This window comes from Eptesicus fuscus, chromosome 3, assembly GCF_027574615.1.
Source record: "Eptesicus fuscus isolate TK198812 chromosome 3, DD_ASM_mEF_20220401, whole genome shotgun sequence".
NCBI lineage: Eukaryota > Metazoa > Chordata > Mammalia > Chiroptera > Vespertilionidae > Eptesicus > Eptesicus fuscus.
In genome coordinates, this window is record NC_072475.1 from 59,441,588 (window position 1) to 59,462,002 (window position 20,415).

The following is a 20,415-nucleotide window of genomic DNA, read 5'->3' on the forward strand; positions in this document are numbered from 1 at the left end:
AGTTACCTTCCAGGACATGCAAATTATAACAAATGTTTCAAACACTTGTCTAATTTGTCAAACTGTTCAGGTCTCACAATCCTAAAAGCCTCTTTCCTCCAAAACTTCTTGGGTTCTCCACCTCTTTAAGTTTTTAACCCTTTGTAATTCAGCCTGCCCTGACTAGTCTATTGAAACTATTTACACTTCTTTAAACAACATTAATGCACCCCCCATCATTAATATATGTTTTTATTTAAGACTTATATAAAAGTGTCAATGCCCAATAATCCCACCAGTGCAGAGTTAACAACTTCTAATGTTCTGGTTTCTTTCTTTCCAGTCTTTTTCTTTGTATAAATATGTGAATAAATAAGGCCCAGGGTCCCATGCAGCCGGAGACCAAAAATAACTGAAAATAATTTCAAGCTTCACTTGTTTCTCCTGAAAAAAAAAATCAAGAAGACCCACTATATGGCCCACAACATAACTTTTTAAAATCTCCTTCCCCCAGTTTTTCCCAGACTCCAACCCTCTCACACTCTGAAAACTATGCCTTCATTGTCTTCATAGACTTGCAGGATCCAGCATATGCCTTCTTTTAAAGCAGAATGACTAGAATTTGTTGACAATACTCCCTGATAGCTTGGATCCCATCAGCCTGTAAATAGACTAGATTTCATTTCCCTAAATGCACTCACGGGCGTTTGCCATCACTGCAGTGCACGTTGCCCTGTTCAGCCCTTTTTGACAGCTTGCTAGCTCTTTTACCAGTACATCTCCATCAGCTTGTATTTTACTCTTTAGAAAGAGGTTGGAGCTGTCTGGAAACCAGATTACAGGTATTTCATTGTGTCTGTCTCTTATTTTCCGTGTGTAAGAATATTAAATGGGCCCTGTGTCAGGACTTATTCCTGAGGGAACATTTCTGTTTATGTTTCTCTTCCAAAGTCATTTCTACTTATCCATTTCCTTGTTTTCCTATCAGAAAGTGTCCACACTCCCAGGATCTTCTGTAATAGGTTCCCCGGGGGGTAGAGACTGTACTCCTGTTTATCTCCAGAACCTAGCATAAAACTTGGCACACAGTGAGGTTCAATAAATCATTTGAATAAGTTAATATAAAAAGATTGCACAAAAAACATTGACACTAAAGGACCTCAGCAGGATTCAAGTCCCAAAAGACAGACTGGGCCAGGACAACTCAGCACAGGAAGAGCGTAAATAAGATCAGATTGGAAGACCCAGCACAAGACCGTTAAAGGGAGGCAAAGCCTGGATTCAGGAGCCAAGGAGATCATGAATAGTTTGGGAAACATATCAAGACAACCTGAAAGTAAAGGGATTAGGATGTAGGTTACTAAGAGAGTCTGAGAGTATTGGCATCAGGTTTTAGTAGAAAAATATTACTTGGTCTACTCCATCTGTGTTTTCACTTCTAAAATAGAGACAATAGCCCTAGTCGGTTTGGCTCAGTGAATAGAGTGTCAGCCTGTGGACTGAAGGGTTCCAGGTGCGATTCCGGTGAAGGGGGCATGCTCAGGTTGCTGGCTCTATCCCCAGAAGGGGGCATGCAGGAGGCAGCTGATCAATGATTCTGTCTCATCATTGATGTTTCTATCTCTCTCTCCCTCTCCCTTCCTCTCTGAAATCAATAAAACAAATATATTTGAAAATAAAACAGAGACAATAATAATCATAGGAGTCTCCCAGAGTTGTGATAATTAAATGTCATCCAACAAATATTTATTAAGTGACCACTATGTTTCATGCTCTATGCTGGGTGCTGAGTAATGGATTTAATGCCCTTAGCTTTACACTCAAGGGCAAAGCCAAATGGGAATCCAGGTTTTGTTTGTTGGATTTTTTTTTTTTTTTCATGAAAAAAATGTTATCCAAATCCCATGAAGGCTTGCCTCTTTTGTAGCCTCATGATAGACTTTTGAAAACCTAAACAAAGTACAGTGACTTGCATCCTCCTTACTTGTGCTCTTGTCTATTACTCAAAATAATTCCAAAGAACTCAAAGTCTGATTTTTCTTCCACATCAATCATTCAACCTTTTTCCTCAAATTGCTGAGACATTCAGTGAGTTACTGTTTTATTTTATTCATTCCCCCACCCACCCCACCCCCGGCCCCTGCCACCTTCCCTACTCTGGACTAAAACTCACTGTAGTGGATTACCCTAGGCCTCTCCTAGCCATAGTGGGGCTAATAAATGCTGACACAGTGTAAGCACTACTACATCTACAAGTTACTTCCAACTCTTGGCTAGAAGGTACCGACTTCTAACGATGTCTGTCTCTAACCATCCAATGGTGTTGAGAGGATCTAACTTACTTTATCTAAAGTCCAGGGCAATTTTGTAGTGAGTCTCAGTAAATCAAAGAATCTCATTGTTGAAAAGTATATTTGAATCATCCAGTCCAACTCCTGATCTTCTGACTCAAAATAACTGAGGTCAATTCTCTTGTTTTCTTTTTCTCCCTGGGCATGAATTTCAAATCTTGATAATTAAATGTTGCCACTGATTCCAGTCTTTCTCCTTTGGTAACCTTAAAATTTTTTTATTATAACTTTGGACTCCCTCAAATTATTTTTGATCACCTCATTTCTAGTAAGAAGAGTTTATTTTCCAATAAAACTTGTAGAATATAGCTGCAACATAAGTGAAGCAATGATAGAACTGAAAGGAGAATTAGATGAATCCCCAGTTATAGTTGGAGATGTCAACACCTCTCTCCCAACAGTTGATAGAACTGACCAAAAAATGAAAAGGGATATGGAAGAATGGATGAGTTTTATATTTATAAAGAATTGACATGTTTTAGAAATAATCATTGTACTTTTAGAAACATTTATCAATTTACTATTGCCTGAATGTCATTTTGACTTCCAAAAATCTCACAAATTTGCTTTATTCTTGTTCTTTGAGATATTAGCAATGTTCTCAGTACCTTATATTTATGCATTCAACCATTCACCACAAATTTATTAAAATCTACTAGTGTCAAGACATTGCATTGGGTTCTACAATGGATTTCATTGTTTTTAAATGTTTAATAATTAAATTCTTAATTATTAAATTATTATATTGATAAATAGAAGGCTATTTATCAATAATATATAGTATGAATAAAATAAATGATTAAAAAGTTATAGGACTGCCTAGCCGGTTTGGCTCAGTGGATAGAGCGTTGGCCTGCAGACTGAAAGGTCCCAGGTTCGATTCCGGTCAAGGGCATGTACCTTGGTTGTGGACACATTCCCAGTAGGAGGTATGCAGGGGGCAGATGATCAATGTTTCTCTCTTATCAATGTTTCTAACTCTCTCTCCCTCTCCCTTCCTCTCTGTTAAAAATCAATAAAATATATATTTTTTAAAAGTTATAGGACTAAATCAGGAAAAAAAATCCCCTTTATTACTTTCAGAAGCTCTTCTCTGAAGTGAATTATGGGTTTATAGTTTTTCTTACATGTAAGAAAAAACACAATCCAGGGAGAGGAAATGACGTGCCTGAGCTTACAGAGTGAATGGGAACAGAGGCGGTAACAGAACTCAGGTCTCCTGGTTCAGCCCAATGCACAGCCCCCTTTGGATCAGGGGGTAATTGCTCCACAGCATGCAATTAAGTTGAACATCTGGAGATAGCAGATGGTTCTATCCTTTACTCCATGGACTTTTCCTTTTTATCCTTTCCCCAGCTCTCCCTCCTTACATTCAGCAGCATATCACACCAAAGCTCCTAACCTGAATCTTGCCTGAAGGTACAAAGCTCGCTTCTTCTTCTGGGTACTGGGTTTGATAGGACCACCTTGCAGTCTTTATCATCCTTCGTGATATGCTGAATTTAGACCCTGTACAATCTGCTGCCATCAGATCCTGCAGATAAATTACTCCTCTCCCTATACCATCTCTACCATTTGAAGGGCATCCCTCTTTGCATTAGGAAAGGCTCTTCGAGGCCACTGCTCATCCAGGATGTGAGCCCTATTGAAGTGCTTCGCTGTGGCCCTTCCTGACGTCAGGGGCCTATCCTCCTAGCTCAATGGTTCTCAACCAGGAGAAAGTTGTCCCCCAGGTGACATTTAACAATGGAGACACTTGGGATGGTTACAACTTAAGCGAGTGCTACTGCATCTAGTGAGTAGAGGTCAGGGATGCTGTTAAACATCCTATGATGCACAGGACAGCCCCTCACAACAGAGAATTATTGGCTGCAAAACGTCAATAGTGCCAAGGTTGAAAAACCCTTTCTAGATCCTTGTTCTTAGGTTTCTTCTCTTTTCCCAGGAAATATCATCTTGAATGAATTAGTCCTAAATATTTTCCTTCTTTCTGAAGCATGATTTCAACAACGTTCCTCACATCAACATTTTACATTCCTTTTAAGTAGTCCCAGAATGTGATAATCTGTGTTGCTTTTAAGAAATAAAGGCTGCTGTGTGACTGTGTATATCCGAGAGGCAGAATAATCCCAGCGCTGCCTTTCCATTTGCTGCTTGCTTTCCCCTCCCCCACCCCCAACCGTGACTGCCTCTCTGAAATACAGAATGAGCTGAGCCCAGTGACTTAATGGGCCCTACCTAGCCAGTGGAGCCATTCCTTGGGGTGCAGTTCACCCCACGGAGTGTCCCGAGGCTGCTAGGTTTATCAGCTGCCAGCCTGGCTGGGTCAGGCCTGCCGTCAGATTGATTGATAAGCACGGGGCTGACTCTTTGAGTAGGGCCTGGGCCTGCTGATTTTTCTCCCCACTTCCTTAGATCATTTCATTATTAAATTAAAGATTGTTGTGATTTAAACTGAACTGTCAGGCAGCCTGGGGACAAACGTGGGGTTTGGTGAAAAAAAAAAATTGAACCTGGTCCTGCATTTACCAAATTCAGTCTCAGCTGGGTGCTTTTTCTTTTGCTTCAAGAAATAATTCAAAACTCCAAGGGCTGGCAGAAGTAGAACCTTCTCCTGCAGTGTCCGGGGCCCACACAGAGAGGCTGGCGTGCCAGCAAAGGGAGCTGATTATAAATAGCATTAGAAGCAGCATCGGTCAAAACTCACTGGTGTGCCTGAGCAAAATGCTGAAAGAAATAAACAGTTTCTGAAATGAGAAGCAATGGTCTTTATAAAAAAAAATTATAATTCAAAGTGCTAATGAACAAAGACAATATATATGCATATGAATTAAACACACACACACACACACACACACACACACACACACACCAACTGATCCCCTTTAAGAAAATGATGGATAATTATTAAATTTAAAATAACAAAATCACAAGTAGTCAGAACCTTGCAGGGAGCAGCTGTCCTTTTTCTATGTAATCGGTGCTTTTTATTTAGAAAGTCTATTATTTCCCCTTGTGAAATCATATTCCTGTATGTGTATTTTTTTCCAGCTTAGATGGAAACCATTTGAGATTCCAAAAGCATCTCAGAAGAAGGTGGACTTTGTGAGTGTAAGTAAACGCTGCCCACACCTTCCCACTGCTCCTTCTCTCTTCCGCTGTGAGCGATCCAGCCATTTGCGGGCTGAGTGCCAGGCAGAAGCAGCCTCAGAGGCGGGCAGCCGGCACAGCACCATCTGCCTCTGCTTTCGGCACTGCCCATTGATGTCTTACTTACCGGCACCATCTCCCCCGGACACCAAAGGGCACTCGAGGGCTATTTACAACATCTCCCAACAGCCAATGGAAATTGAGCTTTTACCTTCCCAGGTTCCTTTGTTTTGGGGAACAAAGACTCCTTTGGTAGTCTGGTGAAGCCTGCGTTCTTAAATGCATAAAATAAATTACATAAAGTGACAAAGAAGCCGATTATATTGAAATGCAGTGATGAAAATATTAAAATAAGTTAGGTTTGGTTTATAGTAATAAGCATGCTTCCTTATTAATGCACTAAATCACAAAATCTATGAGAAGATCTAATAACTCTGGTTATTAGAAGTATGAGTATAAATGATATTTTGGGATATCTGTAACAACTCTAATATGATGTAAAATTATCCATGATTTCTATCAGTGTCAAGGTTACAGGCACTTCTAATACTGCTGTAGTTTGTTGCTTATGTCCACATTAATTGAAGGAAATGATCAATTTCAGTCATAGATTAGTGAAAACAAATATATAATTATTTTTCCCATCCAAATTCAGAAACTCTCCGAAATGAGCCCCTGAATAGGATCAACGCAGGCCAGCAATTCTGGTTAGGACAATGCTGATTAGAAGTTCTGCTTGGTGGTAATAGGTGCTGAGAGTATAGGAACACCTGCACTCAGAGCAAGGTGTATCGGGGAGGAAGAGAGGAGCTGTAAGGAGGTGGGGCTCAAAAAAGCTAGTGGAAGATTCTGCAGACCAACCTCAAATCATGGTTTACATAGGTGTCCAGCCATAGGCCAGATTATTTGTATCATGTTGACCTCATCACCCATATTAAATGCTCCAAACCCTACGTAGACTCATCCAAATAGCCCCCAAACTTGGAAATTGAATTAAAGTACAAAAAGAAGTCCTCCACCCTGTGTGAATCATGACTATCTGGAGGAACAGAACGCTCTCCTTGTGGGCTTTCAGTGTACAGGTTTGGGGCTGAGGGCAGCTTTAGATGGCCTGAGTGTTACAGTTCCTTGGACTGTGGATGATCAGCAGAGGGTTACAGTTGGTCCAGGTGCTTCCCTTTGCCTTGTTCTGGAGAGATTAGTGCTGACCCTATTCCTAAGCAGAGGAGTGCCCACATGGTCTGGTGTATTTGAGGGGCATTAACTGGTCCCTAATGGTGCAGTCTTCCTCTCCAAGCCTCCTGGATATCTGATTTTACCTCCAATAGAAACTTTCCTTCAGGTTGACCTAAGTACAAAAATGATAAAAATGCTCTAATCAATTGATGCTCTATAAGTTCATCTGATGCAGCAATTAAGGCAATCCAAAGCTAGGGCCATGGCAGGTAACGAAGGTGAACCACCATCTACCAAACATAAGTCAATAAAGTTTGGGCTCCCCATAGGTAACCTGGATCCTGAATGTCCCACTGGTCCCAAAGGGAAGACGCTTGTACTAGGACCTTGCCTCATGGTCCTCAGGTACCAGGAAGAGGGGTAGCCTCTTAGGCACTATTCATGTTCACTCTTCCTTCTCCTTCGGGTCTCTCCCAGGGCCTGCACACCTTATGTGGAGCTGGAGACATCAGGTCTAACAATGGGCTTGCTGTCCACATTTTCCTCTGCAACACCTCCATGGGAGACAGGTAAGTGACTCAGTCCTGAGGTAGGACATCCCCTTTCCCCAAAAGCTGCTCACCAGAGGGGTTGTTGTTTTTGTTATTGTTTCTTCCCCAGGGCAATGTTGACATGCATTTATTAATAATGACAATAAATGCATATTTTTATCTTGATAGACTCCTGTGACATAAACAAGAATGTCACATAACAATGCAAATGGAAAAGGGACGACAGGGCACTGGAAAGCAGGAGTACCCAAGAGGCATTTTGGCTTTAACCAGATTTGAGTTAGAATATTCTTAATTTCTAAGGTTCCCAGGACTATTCTTGAGTCCAAAGTCATGATGCATGGTCAGCCATTAGGACCACCTGTAGGTGGCAGGTCAAGCAGACAGACTTTGGCTTCAGCTAACAACTTTGTAAGCTTAAAATTCCTAGATAGAGGAGCTTTGATACTGGATTTTTTTTTTTAATCAGAAAAGTACGTGAATGGCATTCCTGCCTTTTCTTTGGGAAGCAGAATATCAGAACCATTTTTGAACCAGACCACTGTGTCCAAAGGCAATTCTACTCTTCCTGAGTGACCTTGGGCAAGACATTTAACTTCCCTGAGCCATGAATCAGGTCCAAGACCAAAGCCCTATGACAAGGCACAGGAGATGTCCCTTTGGGTCCAGCTCATATCAGGCACCTCCTCTCTCCCCACTTGAGCCACTTTAGCCTTCATTCAGTTCTTTCCACCTGCCATGTGTCCTCCTGCCTCAAAGCATTTGCACATACTGTTCCTTCTGCCTGGGATAGTCTCCTCCCTCCTTAAACCCTTGCCTAGATGATTCCTTCAGATCACAAGTCAAATGTCCCCCTTTCAAGGAAGCTCGTGCTGATTCCTCAAGCTAGATCATGTCCATTATTTTTTCATTTCCCTGGCCTTAACTTTCATAGTGCCATTACAGTTTACGATGACATAGTTCTGTTTGATTGCTGTCTGACTTCCTACCAGACCCTAAGCTTCATGAGGGCAGAGATTGGATAATTTTGCACACCATTTTATACCCAGTACTAAATCTGGCAGCGTGGGTACTGAACAATAATTTGTGCAGTGAATTAATTTGTCTGGGTGATGTTAAAACAGGAAATCACAGGAATGATTCTATGTTTCAGATGCTTTTACAATTCAGATGGGGACTTCTTGATTGGTAAGTTTTGAAGATTTTAGGCCCCTTCGCTATGAATTTAGCCCTAGTCATAAGCTTCTTTTTAATTTTATACATGTTATGTTCCTTCATCTTTCAATATGTCTTATTTAGTGGAATCTGCAGACTAAGGTCTAAAGACAATTGGGGGTCTGGAAAAGATTCCTCTTGTACCTCAAAGCCCTTACTCTATGTCCTGGTCTCTCTGATTTTGCCCATTTCTGTTGGGTCCTTCTAATATGGGAGATTTGAGCAGCTGAAAAGAAATGAAGAGTAATACCAAGATGAGATTAACTTATTAAGATAACTCTATTTGCCTTCATACTCACCCAAGTAAAAGCTATCTGTCATTGATAACTGCAATTTAAATACAGATTTTCATGCCAGCCCCTAAACTGGAATGTCAATTAGGGATTTGTCTGGTCTGCCCCTTCTTTTTGATGGCTTTAGTAGAAATATTCTGGATTGGACACTTTGGTGTAGACATTAGACATGCAAATAATAGCCTTCTGCTGGAAGTGTCAGAAATAGGTGATTTTCTATCCTATTTCAGGTGCCCTTTTTGGTCAATCCTCAGAATTGTGCATAGTCAAGATCCTTATTTGACAACTAAAAAAGACCCCCCAAAAAACAGTCAATTTTTTCATGCATGTTCTTCTAGATAATAAAATAGGTAACCTAAATTGTCATACATTTTTCCCTTTGAGACTCACTAAAGCTCTGTTCGTTGGGAATGAAAAAGCAAATGCAGGCCTTAAGCTTCTGACTCTTCATGAAGTGGTTCTTCTATTAAAAGAGACACTCACTGCTGCCCTGTCTTCTTTATTAGTTCCCCAGAAAGGGAAACTTCTCATTTATACTGAGTTTGGCAAGATGATTGTGCAGCCCAATGAGATCTGCGTCATTCAGGTGAGTAATGTGTCCCCTCTCTCTGCCTCTCTCTAATTTGGGAGCAATCAGATGTTGCAGCTGCTGCTATTTCCAACTCTAAAATTTCTCTGTCATGTCTGGGCAATGGGGAGGGAGTTTGAGTTACCCAGAAGGCTCCCTGTGCAGAAGGATGAGCAGGCTTGGGTGTCTGCTTTGTTTTAAAATAGCACACAATCACAAAGCAAAGAGCACTGTCAGTTCACCTTCCTGAATATCTACTCACACTCTGGATAAGGCCATGGATGTGGGTGGAGGGCAGTGAAGACAGATTTCTGGAAATGTTTGCTACATCAGGGCACTATTATCTCTGAACCAAATAAGGTAATACACTAGAGTTGGTTTGGGTCACAGATGTGATTAGGGTTTACATTTTTTATTTCTAACTCATCTTTGAGTTGCTTGTCTCTCAGACCTAGTTCAGCAGACTATAGCTTGTGCATGTGGGGTTGGCTGTGGCTCTGGAGCTTCTTTTTAACTAAACTAGAGGCCTGGTGCACTGATCGTGCATCGGTGGGGTCCCTGGGCGTGGCCTGTGGGGATCGGGCCGAAACCGGCAGTCCAACACTGCCTGCAGCTCCGGCCTGCTGCTCCTGCTCATCCCCGGCCCTGCTGCACCTGCCACCGCTGCCACTCCGCTGCGGCCTCCCCGTCTCGGTGCTGAGGCGGCCAGCTGTGAACCCTGCATCTGGCACCCATTGGTCAGCTGAGCGGCACTCCCGCTGTGGGACCGAACTGACCACCAGGGGGCAGCTCCTGCATTGAGCATCTGGCCCCTGGTGGTCAGTGCGCATCATAGTGATGGGTCATTCGGTCCTTCGGTCACTTAGGCGTTTAGATATATAGATGTGTGATCTGGGAGGGCACATGAGCGTCTGCTTCTCATTCCAGAGAGGAATGCGGTTCAGCGTAGATGTGTTCGAGGAGACCAGAGGCTACATCCTGGAGGTCTACGGTGTCCACTTTGAGTTGCCTGACCTGGGACCAATTGGTAAGTCTCCACCACAAGCCTCTAAGCCTGGTTTGACATATAGGACACAGATAATTGCATGAGAGCTAAACATTCTTCTCCCCTCATTATCTCACTCAAACTTTAACTTTCCTCTAGACAACTTCTTCTCTAGACCAAGTGTAGTTGGGAATTTCAGAAGCCCCTTGGAACTCCATGAGTGATGCCAGACTTTCTTTTCAGACCTCTAAGTTCAGGGGCTCCATGTAGTATCGCTGACCCAGCGGCTGAAATGGAACCTTCACTTATTAGCTCATTGGTGTATTAACCCACCAGTTTGTTTCAGCTCCCATGTGTGCTGAAGGTGGTGACAGAAACCTTATCGAGGGTAACACAAACCTCTTCCCGTACGTGTATAACGTGCATAACAGAAAATGACCCAATATAATCCATTATAAATTTCTCCCTATAACAGTACATAGGCCATTGGAGAGCAGTGTATGTACATACACCCTATTGGATGTAGAAGTTGGGATACTGTGAGCCAAGTCACCAAGAACAGCTTCACAGAAGAGATGAGATTGATGAGATTTAGCTAATTTTTGTTGAAAAGATGAGGAAAAATAAAAAAGAAAGGGAACAGCTTAAGCAATACAAATGGGAAAGAGCTTTGTGACTAGAAGGGATATCATTGTCTTAAGTTTATTGGTTGTGTATAGACAATACAGGGTGGAAACCATAACAATGGCAGGTGCTATATTCCTATGGAAAGAGGAAACAGACCAGGAGACACATAGTCTATGAACCTCACATTCCTGCTGAGCACACTCCACAAAATCTAAACACTTAACAGTCAAAAAGGGTACATCACTCAGTGCTATGAAGAAGCTGGAAACCACAGCCTCCATGAGGCAGATTAAAACATTCAAAAGTGAACTAAGATGCCCCACTCCTGATTTTTTCTGGCCAGCTGGAGGCAGGAAATGCAGGAAAGAATTGAAGGTGGTAGGAGGGGTTGTTCTAAAAAACATCTCTTGGAGTGAAAAGAGTGGTTGGGAAAATTGGCCCTTGGTTTCATCTTTGGCATGTTTGCTGAAGGTGGTGGCCACACCTCCCAATGCTTCCCTTTTTTGTTAACAGCTTTTTTAGAGCAAAACAGGGACAGGCCAGCATGTGCCTTCTGGTCACTCCCTTGGGAGGAACCAAATAGTCAGAGGAAGGTGGGAGGCAGCAGGGAGGCAGCTGGAGCCATGGTGGGCCGTCTGTCATCCTGCTCACCGCCCGCTCTTCCCACTTTGGTCTGGCTTCCTGCTGCTCTGCAGTCAGCATAGCCTCCGGGTTCTATGGAACATGTACCCTCCTGAAAATACATATAATTTTCTAACCAGCTGGGGCCCTTTTTTTTTTTTTTTTTTTTTTAACCCCAGGAGCTAGAAACTATAAAACACTCCCCAGGTCTCTCTTCTCAGAGTTAAATTAAGTTTTTGCACTTATGCTTTTCATTTTTGGTCTTTTGATTTATTTATTTTTCTCTGGAGGGAACACTTGCAAAACAAAGGTAAGCAAGCAGGTTTGTCAGGCTGGAGAGCAGTTTTCCAGACCTGGATTTATTCTGAGTTCTGTCTGAGGAGCAATGGCACACCTGGGCCACCAGCATGGAACCCTTTCTATCTCAAGGACTATAGATCAAGGACTGTAGATGAGTTCTAGAGCCATCAGGGTTTTCTTGGGAAGAAAAAGGTCTAGTATTTCTATCAGATCTTCCCTTGTCCTCTTTTCTAGTCTCTTCCTCTTCTCTCTTCCCTTCACCTGTGGTGATGAAATAATATATGTAAAGTGATTTTATAAACCATATTCACTCTAAAACTTTGGGAGATGATGCTGGCAATGATGATGATGACTTTCATGATTTGTTTTTCTGGATCAAATTCTTTGAGTCCTCTCAAAAAGGTACCATACTGGGAATCCAATGAGCCTTTGAACAATGAAAGCACATTGTAGGGTGGCTCTTGACATAGAAAGGCCTTTTGCTTTGTGCAACCATGATCATCTTTCCTAAGTGACTTCAAAAGTGTCTAAAAGACTATGGGTCATTGTATTCTAGGAGCCAATGGCTTGGCCAATCCTCGTGATTTCTTGATACCCGTTGCCTGGTATGAAGATCGCCAAGTGCCAGGTGGTTACACTGTGATTAATAAATACCAAGGAAAGCTGTTTGCTGCCAAACAGGTAAAGAGGGTCAGTGGACAGTGGAGGGAATGATCACCTACTTATTGACAAGACCAGTGTTAAATACATATATTATATTTCTTCATCTTTACACCACTAAGATACTACAAATGAAATAGTATTTGCTTTATTTGTAGCCATGAAAACAAGCCAGGTAGTGACAAATAATTTACCAAAAGTCGTAGTAAATGGTAGAACCATATCTGTTGCTCATGTTCTTTCCATGCACCAAGTAATGAAAATCATGGGGATATAAATGGTGGGGAAAACATAATGTACAGACAGGGTAATATGTTCTAAAAGGGAAATGAGGTAATAGGCAGATCATCCAAGATTTATATTCATCAATGGCCACCATATTTCAAATACTATCAATAACCATACAAAACAAGTAGAACTCAGTTAATTAGCTTGATTTAGTTTATACCACCAGCCTGGTAAACTCAGGAGATAAGCAAAGGCATAGATAATAATAAAAATAATAATTGTCTATCGCTGTATCTCTCACATCTATGTTTCTCTCTCTATCCCTTCCTTCATCTCTAAAGCCAATAAAAATAAATAAATAACAATTGTAACATAATATGTAATTTATAATAAACATATACTAATATTAGTATATATTTTATATAACATGTAGTATATAATTAGTATATATTATTACTTAATATACTGAATATATATTAGCCTAAAGTGATCATATAACAAACATAATCCAAAGATCTCTTCTGCCATTATTTGTTTGCTTTATTTTTGCCCATTTGACTTATTGCTTACATTTTGCCAAGGCATATTATTGGAACATCTAGAAGGTATGCTAAGCAGCAGGGGCCAACTAGTTTGGCACTTAAAATTGACTCCTGAGGGCTAATGGTTACCCTCATTGATACATTGTCACCCTCTTATTCTCTGGGTGGTTTAGAGACCATTTGCATCAGAAATTATCAGGGAGGCTTCTTTAAAACGCAAAAACGATAACCTCTGGGGATGGGGTGTGGAAATCTATATTCATTGTAAGCATGTTCTCCCCATTATTGTTGACATACAGTTGATAAAGAACCATCATTCTAGAGGCAGCCAGCAGCCCCAATAGTTTCCACTTTCCAAGTGGACCCTATGCTGGTTATTCTCCGTGTGAGCTCCCACTGATCCATTCTCCCTTCTCTGCCATGATCTGGGCCTTAGGAGCGTGACCTACATGGACTGTATCACCCAGGCTTCCTAGCCAGCTGGCTTTTGGTTGGGTTCAACTACTAAGAGGTCCTCACAGGAAATTAGAAGGCAGTTGGTTTTTTTCTCTGTTTTTAACTTATCTTTATTGTTGAAAGTATTACAGATGTCCCTCTTTTTTCCCCCTCAATGACGCCCTGCACGTTGAAGTTTTTCTTCCCCCTGCTTCCTACTTCTTGTGTTTGCATCCCTTCACAATCTCAGTTCGTGTTGGGTAGCCCCAGTGGTATGCTGGAGCCAGTTTATACTGGTTTGTCACCTCTTCCCAGCTTTGTGCTTAGTGACAACACATGAGTCGCTCAAAAATGATCCTGGTGAGAGTATTTATACCCCAGAAATCAGCAAATGCTAACGATCAGAGTTTTAAATTTTTTTCCAAGATTGCTGTTTGTAAAATATTTATCAGCCCACCACTGGGCAGCCCCCTTTTCATGGTTTTCAGCTCTTGCTGTAGTCCTGTAACACTTCCTTCCCATATACCACAGGTCTAGGAGGGCAATGTCTTCCCACTATTCCTAGGCTCAGATACCACACCACCCATCTCTAGTCAGCTCACCGAACACTGGCCACACCTCTGTGAGTGGCCTCTCCAGTGGTCTTTAGAACATTCTGAATTGGATGCTGTTGCCAGCATCCAAGACCCATATCTACAGTGGGGCAACCTTCCCACAACAAAACACCGATCCTCTCCCACCCCAGGGCAGGCTCAAGAAGCATCACCTTAGGATTCTCTGAAAACTCAAGTCCTGGGGCTGGAACTCCTAGAGACCCTCTCTCCCTCCTGCACTCACCACCCAGGCTCTGTGTCCACTGGACACTCCTCTGGGCAGCAGTTACCTGGAGAACAGTCACAGCGCGTGCCTGCCCTTCGCACAGGAAACCCAGAGGGTGGCCCAGATGGTCTGAGAATTGCTGGCATCCACAGATTCTCACATTTGCGTTAAAAATTGTTGAAAAGGCACTACTTGGAGAATGTGCTGTGCTTCTGTTTGCTGCACATGTGACCAGAGGCAGCTGCAGTTATGAACTAAAAAAATGGGGTTAGTGGCTAGACGAGGGATAGTTTGAGGGTGTGTGAAGCAGCCACAGAATGATTCAGGGTTAGGCTTCTCCCAAAGGATGGTATTATTAAATAATAAGAACAAAATCAAATCCAAAAGGAGAGAGTGATGCCAACTACAAACGGGCATCACGGCTACAAAAGCATTAGGTGCTAAGATCACCTTTTCTGCTTCTTTTGCAATCAGAATGTCTCCCCGTTCAATGTCGTGGCCTGGCACGGGAACTATACCCCCTACAAGTACAACTTGGAGAACTTCATGGTCATCAACGCGGTGGCCTATGACCACGCAGTAAGTCTGGCCCCTGGGAGAAGGGGGAGCCCTTGGGAGAGAGGGGTTTACAGCAGGCCCCTACGTTCACAGATTTCACATTTCCAGGGTCACCCTTGGAAGCCTGACATACCATCATTTGTCACTGTGCTCACAGGAATCTGAGTCACCTGCAGCAAGGCTTTGGTGAAGGATTAAATAACAGCTAGTGTAAGGTGACCAGATCGTCCCGATTCTTTCCAAAAATAGGGACTTTTTTAAAACGCCGTGGGCCGCGGGACAAATTGTTAAAAATCGGTTTTGTCCCGCCAAAAGCGGGACGATCTGGTCACCTTAAGCTAGTGAGGAAGCCAGGCCAGACACCCAACCTGTGAACACAGCTCCATTCTCTAATACAGTTGTCACAGTTGATGGCTAAAAACTTATTTTCTTCATGGAAAGTTTATCCCCAGAAGAAAACCAACTGCTAGTGTCAGTGATGGAGTGATAAGAAAGAAACATTTCTGGTTTGGGGAAGTTCTCCGTCCTGCCCACAAATACCAAGAGTCGATTTGCCTCCGGCTGCCTACTCCAGGGTCTCCACTCCTGGCTGTTTCTAGCAGCGATAGAGCCGAAGGCTCTCTAATAAAGTTACTCATAATGTTTAGTGCTTGAATTCAAACCAAGGAAATTCTAGACTAAGAACTTGGTCATATTTTTCACTCAATTAAGGGGCCACAAATAGGCCCCAGGTCTGCCGTGCAGGCCCCTGAGGCCCCACATTCTTGATAAAGTGCCAGTCCTGGGGGAAAGTTCAGTGTGCCGCCTCGTTCATAATAGATTAACTTAATTCACAAGCTGGAGGGATAATTAGAGCAGAAGGGAGAGAACCAAAGACAGACAGATTACTCTGAGCCAGTGCAGCTTATCTGGGGGAGGGGGACGCAGGGGGGCACAAAAAGACCTTTCTGAACGGCAGCAACTCTGAATAAAACCAAATAAAGAAGAAAATGAGGCATCATGCCCAAAACAAAATGGAAAAGGATCCTGCGAGACTGATGGAGCTTTATTTGAGCCTCGCGCTACCTTTTCTCTAATGGTTTCAGGTCATTTCTCCTGGCAGATGAAGTGTTAACTCTCACAGCAATAAGCGTTGGTGTTTTGACCTGCATTTGCCCAGGTTCAGCCTCCTCAGCACTGCTGCTGCAGTTACTTTTCCAAAATTCAGATCTGATCATTCTACCACTGCATTAAGCAAACCTTTGCAGGCTCCCTGCGGTTTGGGATTAAGTCTGAGCTCTGAAGTGGGTATTGAGGCTCTTCACCATCTGGCCATGGTCTTGTTTGCCAGTGCCACCTCTTGCCCCTCTCTCCTCTTAATAAAACCTGTGTGCATTTTTATGCCTTTCCTGTTTTCTGCGCTTACAATACCTTTTCCTTTCTTTCCCTCCTTCCTCCTTCTTTTCTTCCTTCTTCTTTCTTCTCTCTCTTTCTCCTTTAATTCTTCAGCACCTATCTCAAATGTCACCTCCTCTTTGAAGCCTTTCCTGATCCTCTCAGGTAGAGACAGGACTCCTTCCTCTATATTCCCTTGGGTCTCTATTTATAAAGTCAGATTGCCCTCAGCACCTTGCTGTGATTAGTCGTTCATGCACCTGTTTTATTACTCCTTTAGTCACCTACCCCACCCCTCCACCAATAATGCTAAAGGGGGCAGGGAATAGATCTCAATCATCTCTGAATGGCATCTGAAAGCAAACATGATCACTGATTTCAATTAAACTGAACCTCAATCTTTTCACTGAAGGATTGTACAGTTCTTTTAAAATTATTATAGTGTCCCTCAACCTACTCCCCTCTACGCTATCACCACCCAAACTAGTGATGTACGTGGTGTGTTTTAAATCTGAGAGTCAAAAAGGGTCAGAAAGTAATAAGGATACCATCTGGAGTCTCTGTGACCGCACCCCCCCCCCCCCCCCCCCCCCCCCCCCCCCCCCCCGCTAAAGAGAAGCAGATCCTACATTTGTACCAAAGCTTGGATATTTTATTTCTATCTCCACCTTACTCTGAGCATCCCTTCTGCCCAGAGCTCCCTGCGGTACAGCCCAGCTCTGGTCACCCTGACTTCAGGTTGGGAGGTAGGCACCACTGGTTCTCAGGCCCACCGGGTAGTACTTACATGAAATAGGCTCAGCAGGGTTGAAAAAGTAGCTCAGAATCCTCCTAGCTGGTGTTAATTCATTTTGCTTCCAGCACAGCAAGAGGGGAAGGTCAGATGAGTGATTACTGCACCTTGATGGCAAGCCCAGACTTCTCAGCCTGGCCTGTGTGGTTTGATCAGAAATTAGAGTGTCCCTCCAAACCCCTTCATGTGAGGGAGCCATGTGTGTCATTATCCAGTCACTCCCTTTCCTCCTTGATCAGCCTCTCCTTGTGCTTTCACAGGACCCGTCCATTTTCACAGTATTGACTGCCAAGTCTCTCCGCCCTGGAGTGGCCATCGCTGACTTTGTCATCTTCCCACCTCGATGGGGGGTCGCTGATAAGACCTTCAGGCCTCCTTATTACCACAGTAAGTCTCTCTTTCGCCAAGTCACATTTGGGAACCAAAGAGACAGCAAAGCAGTGAGCATTGCCCATTGGGAACACTGCCGGAGGTGTTTCTGGACGCCCTGCCCTGGCTGGAGTCCAGGACCCTGCCTCCCGAGGCCTTTAGCTGCTTAAATAGCACAACTTCCCCCATGGGATGGCAGCGACGGGTTGACCCTGAGGAGGAAACACTTTGTAAAGCCTAAGCCCAGTTCCTCTGGCCCTGAAGAGAGGTAGAAAGGTTGATGAAGTGTGAAGCAAGAAGTTTCTTTACATTTCAGATGCTTTTTTGGGGGTGGAGCGGGGGGACTTGTTGTTTTGAGAAACCTCATTACCTAAGTCTGGTGCGAGAACCAGTAAAATGTGCCTTCTTGAATTATTTTGGCCAGGTAGAGCAGACTACAGTCCACACTAGGGGAGGGACCCTATTCTGGAAGCAGTTTCTGCAAAGCATTTGTTGCCTAAAGGAGAACTTATGAAATCTATCATTTTTATTTTATTAATATCCTTATTACTAACAGCTAACATTATTGACCTTGTTCTATGGCTCTGTTATTAGTTCTGTAAAAGCATAACAGTTGTCAGAGATAGGTAGCATCATTATCCCCTTTGTTTTCAGAAGATGGAACTGAGATGAGAAGGATTAGGTACTTGCTCAAGGCCTCACAGCTCGTCAAGTGGTGGAGTCAGGATTGAATTGCAGGCTATCTGATGCCAGAGCAGATGCTCACGACCACTAACCGATGTGCCTGGCACAGGGCTGGTACATAATATGCATGTAATAGATATTTGCTCAGTAAGTGAATGCATCACCAAGTACTTCATGGCTGTACTTAATGAGGCTGGCATTTTTAATTGTGCAGTAGCTAGCTGTAAATTCAACCTAAAGGTCAATGTACAATTCCACTTCCTGGAGATTGCATTTTGTACATAGAATTCTGGAAAAATTCTGAGCAGGAACATTCTTTTGTTGTTATTGTTGTTGCTTTTGTTAATCCTCACCTGAGGATATTTTTTCCATGGATTTTTATAGAGCGTGGAAGGGAGGGGAAGATACAGAGAGAGAGAAACATCCATGTGAGAAAGACACATTGATTGGTTACCTCCCACACATGCCCAGGGTTTGAGCCTGAAACCGAGGTACACGTATATGCCCTTGACCGGAATTGAACCTGGACCCTTCAGTCTGTAGGCTGATGCTCCAACCACTGAGCCAAACTGGCTAGGGCTGGGCAGGAACATTCTTCTTTTAAAAATATATATTTTTTAATTGTTTTTTACAGAGAGGAAGGGAGAGGGATAGAGTGTTAGAAACATCAATGAGAGAGAAACCCATCAGCTGCCTCCTGCACACCCCTGGGGATGTGCCCGCAACCAAGGTACTGCCCTTGACCGGAATCAAACCTGACCCTTCAGTCCACAGGCCATGCTCTATCCACTGAGCCAAACCGGTTAGGGCAGGGCAGGAACATTTCTAAAAACAAACCCCCTTTCCCTAGTTAACCTCAGGGCCTTCTGTCTATATGAGGCTCCTCTCTGTAATACCAGCTCCCAAGATGCCAGGGCAACAGGATAGAAAGGTGCACTGAGTGGGCAATTTAGGCATTTGCAGAGGCCCTCAGAGTGGAAGGACACTTCATGGTCAAATCCTAGCACATTTTCAGGTGACACCATTATGCCTGAGAAAAGGATTCAATTAGTTACCACGACAAAGACACCAGGTGCTTTTGAATAAAGTTGTAATAAACTATGTCCTTTCTGAAGAGTGTCAAGCCCATAATAGGCCCTAACTCTCCTCCTGAAAATTCATCCCCCAGAGGCCCTGTTATCAAGGAGAGAGAGCTGCTCTGGCCTAGAGCCTGTATCTCACATGCTAGTCCTTGATAAGTCCCCATTTCACGTGGTTCTTGTATTGAGATTGCTCTGTGTGCCTGAGGTAATGGTTTTCCATGTGAGCAGGTTCTCAGTGTCAGTCAGGCTATAAGAGGACTTATTGAAACACACGTTCCTGGGCCTCTCCCTCAGACTTTCTGCTTGGGTATGTCCAGGACCCAACAATTTACATTGATCACAAGTTCCCATGTGAAGCTGATGCTACTGCTCCAGGGACCATAGTTGTTCAATGTTTATTCCCAGAGCCCACTCCCAGTGAGGTTAATTAGTTGGTTTTGAGGTGGAACTTCAGTCTGCATGTGCACCAGCCAGTGAGGAGATTCTGAGGCAGGAGGTGTGCAGTTCCGTGTTGAGAAACAGCAGCCTCGGGCTGTCTCCCCACCCAGGGCAAGGGACAGCGGAGCAGTCTGACTCAGACAAGTCTGCTACCTGTGCCACAGCTTCAACCCACTCCTTGATTTTGGTTTGTAGCTCAGATTGCCTGAAACAAAATAGCTTTGTGAAATGCCCCTTTAAAGACTCTCAAGAGAAACCAAGATGGCGGCATAGGTTAAACACCTAACCTGCAGCCGGGCACAACAATTTCAAAAATACAACTAGAGGTCAGAACGGACATCGTCCAGAACCACAGGAGAGCTGGCGGACTGAAATACCCACAGCTGGGGGGAAGGAGAAGGCCACGGGGACAGTCGGGGAAGCCGTAAAAACCTGAGGTATGGAGAAACGGGCGGAGACACGAGCACACGCGCCTGCGGGGAGGATGGAACCGGAGAGGAGGGAACGGCTGATGACCTGGCCGGAGTTCACTGGCAGGAAGGAGATAAAGGCTCCGGAGTGCGCTGAGCACCGGCTCCGATTGCACTGAACCCCATTCCGGGCGAAACCCTGGGAAA

General features: G+C 43.6%; 1 protein-coding gene across 1 annotated transcript in view; it reads left to right on the plus strand.

The window, feature by feature from the left end:
* Positions 1–20,415, plus strand: part of HGD (homogentisate 1,2-dioxygenase) — a 46,525-nt gene that overhangs the window by 15,055 nt on the left and 11,055 nt on the right. Inside the window, exons 5-12 of the mRNA XM_008146648.3 lie at positions 5,382–5,441; positions 7,134–7,225; positions 8,361–8,395; positions 9,222–9,301; positions 10,211–10,310; positions 12,373–12,497; positions 14,975–15,079; positions 17,486–17,612. Coding sequence (XP_008144870.3) covers positions 5,382–5,441; positions 7,134–7,225; positions 8,361–8,395; positions 9,222–9,301; positions 10,211–10,310; positions 12,373–12,497; positions 14,975–15,079; positions 17,486–17,612 — 724 coding nt within the window. The remainder of the gene's footprint in view (positions 1–5,381; positions 5,442–7,133; positions 7,226–8,360; positions 8,396–9,221; positions 9,302–10,210; positions 10,311–12,372; positions 12,498–14,974; positions 15,080–17,485; positions 17,613–20,415) is intronic.